General features: G+C 48.0%; 1 protein-coding gene across 2 annotated transcripts in view; it reads left to right on the forward strand.

The window, feature by feature from the left end:
• aars2 (alanyl-tRNA synthetase 2, mitochondrial (putative)) overlaps positions 1-13233 on the forward strand; it is a 16994-nt gene continuing 3761 nt past the window's right edge. For both annotated transcript variants that reach the window (XR_014800353.1, XM_084929777.1), the window contains exons 1-16: positions 1-538; positions 858-1046; positions 1127-1272; positions 1342-1533; positions 8861-9005; positions 9090-9235; positions 9312-9420; positions 9518-9556; positions 9672-9786; positions 9949-10076; positions 10220-10358; positions 10433-10602; positions 10681-10794; positions 11791-11931; positions 12014-12151; positions 12230-12333. Coding sequence is in view for 1 of the 2 variants with exons in the window: in XM_084929777.1 (XP_084785903.1) it covers positions 110-538; positions 858-1046; positions 1127-1272; positions 1342-1533; positions 8861-9005; positions 9090-9235; positions 9312-9420; positions 9518-9556; positions 9672-9786; positions 9949-10076; positions 10220-10358; positions 10433-10602; positions 10681-10794; positions 11791-11931; positions 12014-12151; positions 12230-12333 (2444 nt within the window). In the remaining variant the exon portion in view is untranslated. The remainder of the gene's footprint in view (positions 539-857; positions 1047-1126; positions 1273-1341; positions 1534-8860; positions 9006-9089; positions 9236-9311; positions 9421-9517; positions 9557-9671; positions 9787-9948; positions 10077-10219; positions 10359-10432; positions 10603-10680; positions 10795-11790; positions 11932-12013; positions 12152-12229; positions 12334-13233) is intronic.

Here is a 13233-nt window from a genome sequence, read left to right on the forward strand (position 1 = left end):
CTGCGTGACTTTAAAGACAGCTGTACTCTCAATCTGCAGTACAAGTTCTTAGTTACTCTCCGACGGGGACCCGTGACGTCACCTTTCTCTCTGGTTCCGTGATCAGCTGATGTTCTGCAGGAGAACCTGCGCTCAGCTGTGTATGACGTCACGCTGCGGTTCCACCGTGACACCAGCAGGTGGCGGCGCAGCTCTGACGGTTTTACACCCTCACGAGAAGAAGAAACGGCTGGCTGTGCGCATGCGTCTCTTGGCAGCTTGCAGTCCTTGCGGTACCGGTTCGGCTCGGCTCGCTGTGATCTGGATGATGAGGCTGCTCCTGCGGAGGCTCCGGCCGCTCAGCGGGACGCCGGGCTTCCTCTCCGCCGCCTCAGAGCGCTCCTTCAGCGGCTCACCGCCGCCGCTGCCCGCCGCCCGGGTCCGGAGCGCCTTCGTGGAGTTTTTCCGGGACAAACACGGACACCTGCCGGTCCCGTCCTCCCCGGTCCGGCCCAGAGGAGACCCGAGCCTGCTGTTCGTCAACGCCGGCATGAACCAGGTCAGTACAGACCCGACCCGGTCCGGGGGTACCGGGAGATTTCAAAATAAGAGCCTGCCAGAGGCTGACTGCGGATCGATTAGACTTTATTGATGTTTCGTTTTATTGAATATTTTAGTCCAGATTAACAACAGTTGTCACACCTGTGCAGGTAAACACAGATGGCGGGGGAGGAAGTGGGTCTGCTTCTGTGCTTCTGTGTGTATGAGGTTTTATTGTGTGTGTGCGCGCGAGTGAGAAGCACTTTTTTTTTTTAAAAAAAAAACCTTGTGATTTAACCAATCAGAGCCTTCTCTCCATCTTTGTGTGGCGCTCACAGTTCAAGCCCATCTTCCTGGGCACAGCGGACCCTCGAAGCGAGATGGCGTCGTACCGCCGCGTGGTCAACAGCCAAAAATGCGTCCGAGCCGGCGGCAAACACAACGACCTGGATGACGTGGGCCGGGACGGCTACCACCACACCTTCTTTGAGATGCTGGGAAACTGGTCGTTTGGAGACTATTTCAAGGTGGGTCCACTTCCTGTTTTCTTTAAGGTGGGAGTTTACTTCCTGTTTAAAAGAGGCTCACCTGCTCTGTGTGCACTCAGGAGGAAGCGTGTCAGATGGCATGGAGCCTCCTCACAGAGCATTACGGGATACCTGCTGACAGGCTGTATGTCTCTTATTTTGGCGGTGATGCAGCAGCAGGGTTGCCAGCGGATGAGGATACACGGAACATCTGGCTTGAGATCGGGTAGGTGCACATCTGTCTGCAGCTGGGGCCGCACTGCTACAGGTCAGCTGACCCTTGCTGTCCCTTCAGGGTCCCCACCCACCGTCTGCTGCCATTCGGACTCAAGGACAACTTTTGGGAGATGGGGGACTCGGGGCCCTGTGGTCCCTGCACCGAGATCCACTACGACCACGTCGGTGGGCGAGAGGCGGCGGCGCTCGTCAACGCTGACAGCCCTGAGGTGGTGGAGATCTGGAACCTGGTCTTCATGCAGTACAACAGGTACATGACTCACCTAGACCTTTTAATCTGCCTGAGACCACTTTAGTCCACATGAGACTACCTTAGTCATAAGATAGTTTCAAAGTTTAAAAATCAAAATATCAAATGTCAAACGAAGAACATGAGGAGTGGAAGAGAATGGGGATCAAAAATATTTATTATGCCTCACATAGAACTGGGAAAAAAAGAGGAGTGGCCATTCTGATACCAAACAAGCTTTTGAGTTTACTGGAGAACATAAAGATGAAGAGGGAAGAGGGAAAATGGAACAGGAAGACGTCACGCTGTGTAATATATATGCACCCCCTGGTAGTAGTACAGGGTTCTTTAAGGAGATATTCAGTCTTATTGCCGCAGAAAGTGTTGGAACATGTATATGTGCAGGAGATTTCAATTTACTTCTCCATCCAAAATGGGATACAACTAGCCGAGACCGGAGGGGAACTAAATTAGAGAAACAAGTATAAACAATGCTGTCTGAGTTGGGGCTTATAGATATATGGAGATATTTACACAAAAATGAACGCAAATTTACATTTTATTCAGCGAGACGTGATATGTACTCGAGGATTGATTATTTTTTTACTTTTAGTAAAGACCTCCACAGAGTGAAGGATTGTATAATAGGACAGAGATTTATCTGATCATTCGGGATTAACTATGAGGATTGGGTTTAAAGCTAGCCCCAGAAATATGGTGTTATTTTTGTGCCACTATTCTGAGCGCACGTAAAAAAAGTTTGCAGGTGCAAGTGTTTCATTTTGAGGAGAAATTTATTTTGAGCGAAGAAAAGCTAAATTTGAGTGAACAAAATTCATTGCTGCGTGCAAAACTGTATTTCAGTGTTTGCTATTATCCACACACACACACACACAACAGCAGCCCCTTGCTCAGGTTTTGTATTTGCGCTCGCTCGCAATGTGTCGCTCGCGCTCTCAACATTTCTGCCCGTGCGCGCTCAACTCTTTCTCTACACCGTTATCTTTGTGCCACAAAACCAGCCAATCACAGACTTGGATGCAAAAAAATCTGATTGGCTGTTTTGGTCTCCAATCAGCTCGAAATGACGAAATGCAATATCCCAGAATGCATTTGGTCCAAAGCTCAAACGAGGCAGTGGCGGAGGAACACAGAGTGGAGTTTGAAATATTACTCTTTCTGGGTCACAAAATAAACTTAAGATATTTTCATGCGAGAATGTTTCTGTGTAAACTTCAAATATCTGCTCGACTCATCAAGACATCACATATTTGCACAAGTGCTGTAACGTTTTTGGAGATGCCTGTTACCCACCAGCTGACCGGGTGGTCACTCGGGTTAAACATAATATAAAAGGCTGAACTGACAAAAAATCACCGACTACACCACCAGGTATTACAGGAAAAACCATAAAGCCTTTGAACTAAAACAAACGCTGTTGTGACAGTGATGTACACTGTGTTGTTGGTATATATGCATGATTTGTATCACCTTCATGTTTCCCTCTCACCACATATCCAAACCGACATCATGACCAGCAGCTAAAGCATACCTTAGGGGTAAAATTATTGCAAAATGTGCAGTCCTAAAGAAGGTGAGAGCAAAAATTGGAACAACTGCACACCGTTACAAGGTGCCCCCGCGTGTTGGAGCAGATGAGGCCGGTTAAACAGGAGATCCACAAAATTTTAAGTGAAGAAATTGAAAAAAAATTAAAATATAATAGACAACAGTGTTATGAGGCAGGACCCAAAGCTGCTAGGCTATTATCATGGAGACTCAGGAGGCAACAACAGGAGGACACTGTTCATAAAGTTCGAAATCTAAAAACAAATAAGATAACTAATAAACTCGAAGAAATTCAGAGAGCATTTGAAGAATATTACGCTGAGCTATACACACAACCAGATCAAGCAGATGAGCATAAGATTCAGAATTTCTTGTCCAGCTTAGATCTGCCATTTATAGGTAAGCAGCAGAATGAAAAACTCGTCAGAGAAATATCAGCAGAAGAGCTTAACATTGGGATCTCAAAACTCAAGACTTTTAAAGCCCCAGGATGTGATGGATTCCCACCAGAGTGGTATAGGCAGATGAGGGAACCCTTAATCCCGCTACTAAAGGCCTCTTTCAATTACACTCTGAGTGGGGGGGCGCTCCCACCATCGTGGCGGGAGGCGTATATCTCTGTCATACCAAAAGCAGGGAAGGATAAAACTGACCCCAGAGGTTATAGACCTATTATCGTGTTAAATATAGACTATAAACTATTTGCCCTGATTTTGGCTAAGAGGTTGAGTACATTGATGCCCACGCTGATAGAGGAGGATCAAACAGGCTTCATTGGTAACAGACAAACACACGATAATATCAGAAGGGCCATTCATATTATTGACCAGATACTTAAAGGGAAAACTGGAACAGTTCTCATTGGGCTTGATGCGGAAAAAGCATACGATACGGTCGGGTGGGAGTTTCTGTTTCATGTGTTGAAGAGATTTGGGCTATGTGACAGGTTTATTCGCTGTATAAGAATGATTTATATGTCTCCAACAGCGAGGATCAAAGTTAATGGAAGCCTCTCAAATCGGATAACACTACAACGTGGCTGCAGGCAGGGCTGCCCGTTGAGCCCGCTGCTCTTTAACCTTTTCATTGAGCCGTTGGCTCAATTCATCAGGGAAGAGACTCGATTGGAGGGGGTTACAACGGGGATGGCGTGCTGGTAACACTAGGAAACCCGGAAGAGGGAATCCCTCTGCTATGGAAATACTGGAAGAGTATGGCAGACTGTCTGGTTATAGACTAAACATTCAAAAAACTCACATCTTGACATTCTTTTTTTAACCCCTCAAGACAATTGGTAGCTAGATATAGGTTCAGATGGCATCAATCTCCAATGGAGTATTTGGGGATCCTGCTGACAAAAGACCTTGCATTGTTATATGAAGTTAATTATAATCGGGTGAACAAGAAGATATATGAAGATCTGGAGAGGTGGGGTCTGCTCCACCTCGACCTGGGCAGCAGAGTTAGAGCGATAAAGATAAATATCCTCCCAAAGCTGTTATATGTCATGGTTGGCTGTGTGGCAGGCAGGCAGGAGTGGTGGACCCAAAATGCAGGACTCTTGGGAAACGAGGTTTCAACTGAAAATGCAGCTTTATTGCTGGAACAAAACTTGAACATAAAATAAAACTCACAAAAGCAAACAAAACTCTAAACTGAGATGCAGGAGGACTGGAAATCATGAACACACAGCAAGTTGAGGGTACGACGCGACACTGACACAGAGAAACACAGGGCTTAAATACACAGACGGCAGTAATCAAGGGATGAGAGACAGGAGGGGAACACACCTGGGCGAAATCACAGCTGACGAGACAGGGGAAACTGAGCACACTCACATAAGACACAGACCTTCACAATAAAACAGGAAACTCAGACACAGGGAACCAGACAAGACGCTGAACTGAACAGACAGATTCACAAACAGACGGGGTGACACCATAGACAGACAGAGATACAGACGCAGACTCAGAGGCAGACCGAAGAGAACTCAAACAATAATAATCATCATAATAATAAACTAGAAAATGATAATAATAAATTTAAAGCGCTGGGTCACCGACCCAGGACCATGACATTATATTTGTTTGCAGCACTTCCAGTGGAGGTTCCAGCAAAACAATTTAGGGAGTGGGATATGCATTGCTCAAGATTCACATGGGGAAATAAAAGGCCGAGAGTGAGATATGCAACAATGCAGCTGCCTGGTGAGCGGGGGGGCATGGCCCTACCGTGCTTTGAGGATTACTATCTGGCAGCCCAGATCAGACCTCTAGTGTGCTGGTGTAACTCTAAGTTTGAGGCAAAATGGAAGGACATTGAGCTTTCTTTGATGGATTTCCCAATACAGTCTGTTGTGGGGTCTCTTGAGAGTTTGCCACAGGCATATCAGATGCAAAATTTCTGTGTAAGTTTTTCTCTGAAAAAATGGGCAGATGTGATTACAATTTTTTGTGTTAATAGGGAAATAGGGTTGCTGGGATGGCCAGTGTATCTCCCACGCTTCCTTCCAGCATTGTTAGACCATAAATTCAGGGAGTGGTCCAGGCATGGAATCACTGCAATCTGTAAGATAGTGAAGCATGGGGAGCTGATCAATTTTGAGGACATGTGTCAGATTTATGAGATCGGCAGGGAAGATTTTTATCGTTACCTACAGGTTCGGAGCTTCTTCCGGAAGGAAGTTAGAATGCCTGACGCAGATGCTAGTGGGGTGACCCAAATATTTATGGATGCTTATGGTGAGAACATTATAAGAGGTACTATAGGCAAAGTGTACAGAAGTTTCATATCTATGAAAAAGAGCTCAACAACATATGTCAGTCATCGATTATATAAAGCACCTTGAGGCATAAATTCTTTAACATGGCGAGATTTTGGATGGAAGAATTTAAGTAGATTCTTCATCACACCAAAGCAGAAATCCAAAATAAGTGGTTCAGGCGCTTCGAGGGAGTGCGGGGAGGTCGCTGCAGGTTGCTTCCATGTCTTCTGGTCATGCCCTAAACTGAAGACCTTTTGGGAAGAGATAAATGCTGGTGGATGTGCTTGAAGTAACACTGGACTTCTCCTTTAGTACCATGTACCTTGGGAAAATTCCTGAGGATATAAATAAAAGAGACTCACACTTACTGAAAATAATTATGGTTGCATGCAAAAAGGCAATTACTAAATGTTGGTTGCAGACAAGCCCCCCCCACACGGAAGCTGGTCATAGACATTATTAACGTAATCCATCATATGGAATTGATTACCTTCTCACTGCAGCTGCAGAGGGAGAAAGGAGAGAGACTTTGGGAAAGATGGGATCGTTACACTGTAACGTTCTCAAGAACCAGACGTTTTGATCTCAGTTTGTCCGTTTATTCCGTAACACAGGCAAACGGGCCGTTAACTCAGGGGAGAGTGCCCTCATATAACACCTCACTTCAGCCCCGTACAGTCACACAACAACGAAGACCCCCTCCCCTTCCTGCACACATTAACTCCCTTTTTCCTGCAGCACAACCAAACATGTATCTTAAAGAAACAACAACAGCGTGCAGAGATAACCAACCTGTCACTGTAAAATAACATTTAACCATTGTTACAATACGTTAAAACTAGAAAGTGATACCTATGTGATGCAGAGGAATAGCCGCGATTTTGTTTGAATGGAACATGCACCTGCATAATGTGTAAGTAAAACAAGGTGATGTGTAGTTGGGGCTGGGCGATATATCGAGGTTTTTTAAAAAATATAGATACATCTTATATCTCGTATAAAAATATGACAATATCCTTTATATCGATATAGTCTATGTTACGTTATAATTATAGTTGTGGAGCCATAGGTTTGCCTCTCTTTCGTCCACTTTTGTCTCTACGCAACGTTACTCGGCCTCGCCTCTCCTTCACTGAACACAACTCCCCCTCCTCCCCCATCGCTTCACCTGCAGGCAGCGACAAGCTGGACACGGCAAATCTGTTGTTAACGAGCTAACACCGCTAATGAGCTAACCACGCTAACGCCATGCACGGCCTAAAATCCTTTCATTCTCTCAAAAGTTGACAGCGCGCCTTATGTATGAATTCTGGTTGTGCTTGATGACCGCGAACCGATTTTATGTGCTGCACGGCGCTCAGCAATCTGTCAAAAAATGTTTTAGTACAACTTTGCTAAGCTACGGAGCTGCACCGCTTGATAGATTATCGGAGCATTACGGCTACCGAGGAGCCTCGCGGAGTGATACGTACTGTGCTTCAACGTAATATTACCGTACTGTGTGTGTATGGCAAACTTTAAAGCACTGGGCGGGCCCCACACTTTGGGAAGGTCTGCTTTAGTCCATGTTTAGTTACTTTAGTCCATGCGTGGTTACTTTAGTCCATGTTTAGTTACTTTAGTCCATGCGTAGTTACTTTAGTCCATGCTTAGTTACTTTAGTCCATGTTTAGTTACTTTAGTCCATGCGTAGTTACCTTAGTCCATGCGTAGTTACTTTAGTCCATGCGTAGTTACTTTAGTCCATGCGTAGTTACCTTAGTCCATGCGTAGTTACTTTAGTCCATGCGTAGTTACTTTAGTCCATGTTTAGTTACTTTAGTCCATGCGTAGTTACCTTAGTCCATGCGTAGTTACTTTAGTCCATGCGTAGTTACCTTAGTCCATGCGTAGTTACTTTAGTCCATGCGTAGTTACCTTAGTCCATGCGTAGTTACCTTAGTCCATGCGTAGTTACTTTAGTCCATGCGTAGTTACCTTAGTCCATGCGTAGTTACCTTAGTCCATGCGTAGTTACTTTTGTCCATGCGTAGTTACTTTAGTCCATGCGTAGTTACCTTAGTCCATGCGTAGTTACCTTAGTCCATGCGTAGTTACTTTAGTCCATGCGTAGTTACCTTAGTCCATGCGTAGTTACTTTAGTCCATGCGTAGTTACCTTAGTCCATGCGTAGTTACTTTAGTCCATGCGTAGTTACCTTAGTCCATGCGTAGTTACTTTAGTCCATGCGTAGTTACCTTAGTCCATGCGTAGTTACTTTAGTCCATGCGTAGTTACCTTAGTCCATGCGTAGTTACTTTTGTCCATGCGTAGTTACTTTAGTCCATGCGTAGTTACCTTAGTCCATGCGTAGTTACTTTAGTCCATGCGTAGTTACTTTAGTCCATGCGTAGTTACCTTAGTCCATGCGTAGTTACTTTAGTCCATGCGTAGTTACTTTAGTCCATGTTTAGTTACTTTAGTCCATGCGTAGTTACCTTAGTCCATGCGTAGTTACTTTAGTCCATGCGTAGTTACCTTAGTCCATGCGTAGTTACTTTTGTCCATGCGTAGTTACTTTAGTCCATGCGTAGTTACCTTAGTCCATGCGTAGTTACCTTAGTCCATGCGTAGTTACCTTAGTCCATGCGTAGTTACTTTAGTCCATGCGTAGTTACCTTAGTCCATGCGTAGTTACCTTAGTCCATGCGTAGTTACCTTAGTCCATGCGTAGTTACTTTTGTCCATGCGTAGTTACTTTAGTCCATGCGTAGTTACCTTAGTCCATGCGTAGTTACTTTTGTCCATGCGTAGTTACCTTAGTCCATGCGTAGTTACTTTGGTCCATGCGTAGTTACCTTAATCCATGCGTAGTTACCTTAGTCCATGCGTAGTTACCTTAGTCCATGCGTAGTTACTTTAGTCCATGCGTAGTTACCTTAGTCCATGCGTAGTTACCTTAGTCCATGCGTAGTTACCTTAGTCCATGTGTAGAGCACTTCCTTTGTGTTGAATCTTGGTCCCATCCCGTCTCAGGGAGGTGGACCACAGTCTGCGGCTGCTGCCCCAGGTCAGCGTGGATACTGGGATGGGTCTGGAGAGACTGGTGAGCGTCCTGCAGGGCAAAACCTCCAACTATGACACGGATCTGTTCACACCGCTGCTGCACGCCATCCACCAGGTATGCCGGCACACACAAGAGCACACACAGGTTACAATGCATCCTGCACAGGTTGTCATGGTGACACGTGTGCCATGTCCTCAGAGGTCGGGGGTGGAGCCGTATAGGGGCAGGATGGGGGCGGTGGATGTTGGTCAGGTGGATCTGGCCTACAGAGTCGTAGCTGACCACGTCCGGACATTATCGGTGTGCATCGCTGACGGAGTTTACCCGGGCATGTCAGGAGCCGAGTGAGTGACCTGCCAATCAGCTGTCAGCGTGACGCCAGAGGCAGGCATCTTATGTTTACCTGTGTGTGGGTGTCAGGTTGGTGCTGAGGAGGATTTTACGGCGGGCGGTTCGGTTCTGTGTCGAGGTCCTTCGTGCTCCCCAGGGAACGCTCGCCAGCCTAGTTCCCACCGTCGCCGACCTGCTGGTAACACGCCATCCCATAATGCCTCTGAACTGACATTATTTTGCATTTTACAGTAAATTGAAGGCTGTTTTATTGATTACCTGGTTTCTGTTGCCAGGGTAACGTTTATCCAGAGCTGCACCAGGAGACAGACCGGGTGAGTTTGTATTATGACCTCTGACCTCATCGCTCCTGACTTTCAGAGTCAGATCATGAAAGTTGGGTCACGTGATATAGCAGGAAATTGTCATCAGATGGTGTTTGTCTTCCAGATTGTGGACATCATCAACGAGAATGAGGCTCACTTCCTGTCGTCTCTGCAGCAGGGCAGCAGGCTGATCGAGCGCACGCTTAGCAGGAAGGACTACAAACATGGAATCTTCCCCGGTCAGTCCAGGTCTAGACTCTGACCACGTGAACACACCTGAGTTAATCAGGATGTTAATGAAGCCTTTAATTAACAGTCTGAGGTTGACGATGGCCTGAGCCGAGCCCACCTGTTGGGCTCAGGTGTTCATACCTGGCTAATTATTTCCTTTCTTCCGGCAGCCTCGGTGGCTTGGTCTCTCCACCGGGACCTGGGCTTCCCTCTGGACCTGGTGGACCTGATCCTGGAGGAGAGGGGGGTCCGTGTAGACTGCCAGGAGCTGGACCGCCTGATTGCCGAGAACCAGAAGGTGGGGCTTAATTCACTCGTCTTAATCTGGAAACAGTGAGGGCTTTTACTGTGAAGGACAGAGAAGGCTGCTTTTATTCTGAAAAGACAAAGGTTTTCATTGCCTACTGGAATGAGATCCACACACCTGTCTGTGTGTCTCAGGTGGCTTTAGAGCTGCAGGCAGGTGACCGTGCCCAGGTGACGCTGGACGTCCTCAGTCTGACGGAGCTGCAGCGTCTTGGCATTCCTCACACCGACGACAGTCTCAAATATGACTACCGCCTGGCCGAGGGTCGATACGGTATGTTCCACCTGCACAGGTAACACACCTGAGCCTCGGTGGTCAGCTAATGATGTCCACATCCTTCCTCCCAGTGTTCCCACCGTGCCGTGCGACAGTTCTCGCACTCTACGACGGGCAGGCTTTGGTGTCGGCGGTATCCGAGGGTCAGCGCTGCAGCGTCATACTGGACCGTACCTGCTTCTACGCCGAGCAGGGGGGCCAGTCACATGACCAGGGCTACTTCACCCTGTACGAGCTGCAGGTCAGCAGGCGCCTCCCTCAGTGCATCGTGAGAAACATTTTTGTGTCCCTTTGACTCCACCTCTTTCCTGTCTCTCAGGACGTGCTCTTTCCTGTGGAGGCGGTGGTCCGGGCGGGGGGCTACGTGGTCCATCGGGTCACCGCGGCCGACAACCTGAAGACCGGCGACCAGCTCCAGCTGCACCTGGATCAGGTAAACAGCTGGGTTCAGTTGAGATTTAAAGGGACAGTTCACTAAAACTAGGTTCCCCGTCCCCCTCAGGCAGGGTGGCCCACCGAGGGTCAGCATAACGGTTGGCCTCGAAGGGCCAGAGTAACAGTGTGTGCACAGCCCAGCGCTCCCACACACGGACCGAACACGAGCAGCATGAAGTCGGAGCTGTGGCATCAAAGTCCTCGATTGCAGCTTCGATTGCTCTCAGGCCGCTGTCGCTCTGAAGCTCAGTTAATTCGGTCAACAAACAACAATGCTAAAACCAGCAGCACGAAAAGTTCGGCAGCAAAAAACCTCGACTACTCAACAGCGATGGAGACGCTACGGTCATCTGAACGGAGAATCTCGGGCTCGCTTCGTTAAATTTGTTGAGCCGCCTGTTTGTACACGTGTTGGCTTTAAAGCATCTGTGACCTCTGTGTCAGCGTCCACAGTTTGATATCAGTCACATCACTGCGGCGACTCTTGGTGGCGCAGTGTGGTCAACTGTATTATTGGGTCGATCTCTCTTTACGTCTTTTACTTTAGGAGGAAGAGAAACATATTTGAGCACATTAAACACGCACATTTATTCACATGTGGACCCGATGCTTTGGACAAACGGTGATAGCTCCAAAGTCGGGCTGGGATCATCTGCCAGCTCATCACATCTAACCTTCAGTTTAATCAGACCACAATTCTGTGACCACGATGAACAAAAGTGGTGAGAATCCTCGAATTCCTCCATCAACCTCAAATCCTGGACGAGTGAAACAGATTGATTCCCTGCGACGCTGACTCGAGGCACCGCCTCCTCCAGAATTGCCTTGGGTCTGGTGGCGACTCTGTCACCTCCACCTGTGCTGATCTCACTCTTTACCGTCGGCGCTGTGTCGTGTAGCCGTGTTCAGTTTCTTTGCTGCTGCCTTTCTTCTCACCTTGTAAGAGTGTTTCTTGTTTCCTCTGCTGACTTCCTGTTTCCTGTTGGGGTTCCAGGTGCACAGGCTGTCCTGCATGGTTAAGCACACGGCCACGCACATCCTGAACTTCGCCCTGAGGAAGGTTCTGGGCGCTTCGGTGCAGCAGCGAGGCTCGCACGTGTCGGCCGATCGCCTTCGCTTCGATTTCAGCGTAAAGGTCAGGCCGCCATCCGTGAGCCCGACAATGGCGGCGTGGTGCAGGCCGCGCAGGTTCTGATGTGTCTGTGTGTTGTCCTCAGGGCTCTCTGAGCGTGTCACAGCTGCAGCAAGTGGAAAGGTGTGTTAATGACATCATCTCAGCCAATCAGATCGTTCACAGTCAGGAGCTTCCCCTCCAGAGAGCTCGCGGCATCAGCGGCCTCAGGACGGTGGACGAGGTGAGCTCAGACTTCGCATTTTGGGTCACCTGCTGTCTCACCTGCTGTCTCACCTGCCACCGTCACCTGTTTCTGCAGGTGTATCCTGATCCTGTTCGGGTCGTGTCAGTGGAGGTGCCGGTCACCGAGCTGCTGGACAAACGGTCAGACAGACAGACGTCTGTGGAGCTCTGCTGTGGAACGTGAGTCTGTGCTCACCTGGACACACACACACACACACACAGCTGAACGGGCTTGTGTGTGTGTGTGTGTGTGTGTCTATCTTAGTGAGGACCTTCATTGACATAACCCTGACACTAAAACCACATTTTGAGTCTCAAAAAGGCTTCAAACTTGTGAGGACCGCTGTGTGTGACTGTTGGTCCTCATGAACATAGCTAGACAGGAACACACACACAGGCACACACACACAGACACACACAGACAGACACACACAGACACACAGACAGACACACACCCACAGGCACACACAGACAGACACACACAGACAGACACACACAGACACACACAGACACACACCCACAGACACACACAGACAGACACACACAGACAGACACACACAGACACACACCCACAGACACACACAGACAGACACACACAGACACACACAGACAGACACAGACACACACACAGACAGACACACACAGACACACACCCACAGGCACACACAGACAGACACACACAGACAGACACCCACAGACACACACAGACAGACACAGACACACAGACACACACAGACAGACACACACACAGACACACACAGACACACACACACACACACACACACAGACAGACACACACACACACAGACACACACCCACAGGCACACACAGACACACACACACACACAGACACACACACACACACAGACAGACACACACACAGACACACACACACAGACAGACAGACAGACACAGACACACACACACAGACAGACACACACAGACAGACACACACAGGCACACACACCCACACACACACACACAGACACACACACACACACAGACAGACACACACACACACACAGACACACACACACAGACAGACAGACAGACACAGACACACACACACACAGACAGACA

Source organism: Perissodus microlepis, chromosome 6 (assembly GCF_051167445.1).
Source record: "Perissodus microlepis isolate ML-2025 ecotype Zambia chromosome 6, ASM5116744v1, whole genome shotgun sequence".
In the NCBI taxonomy this organism is placed as follows: Eukaryota; Metazoa; Chordata; class Actinopteri; order Cichliformes; family Cichlidae; genus Perissodus; species Perissodus microlepis.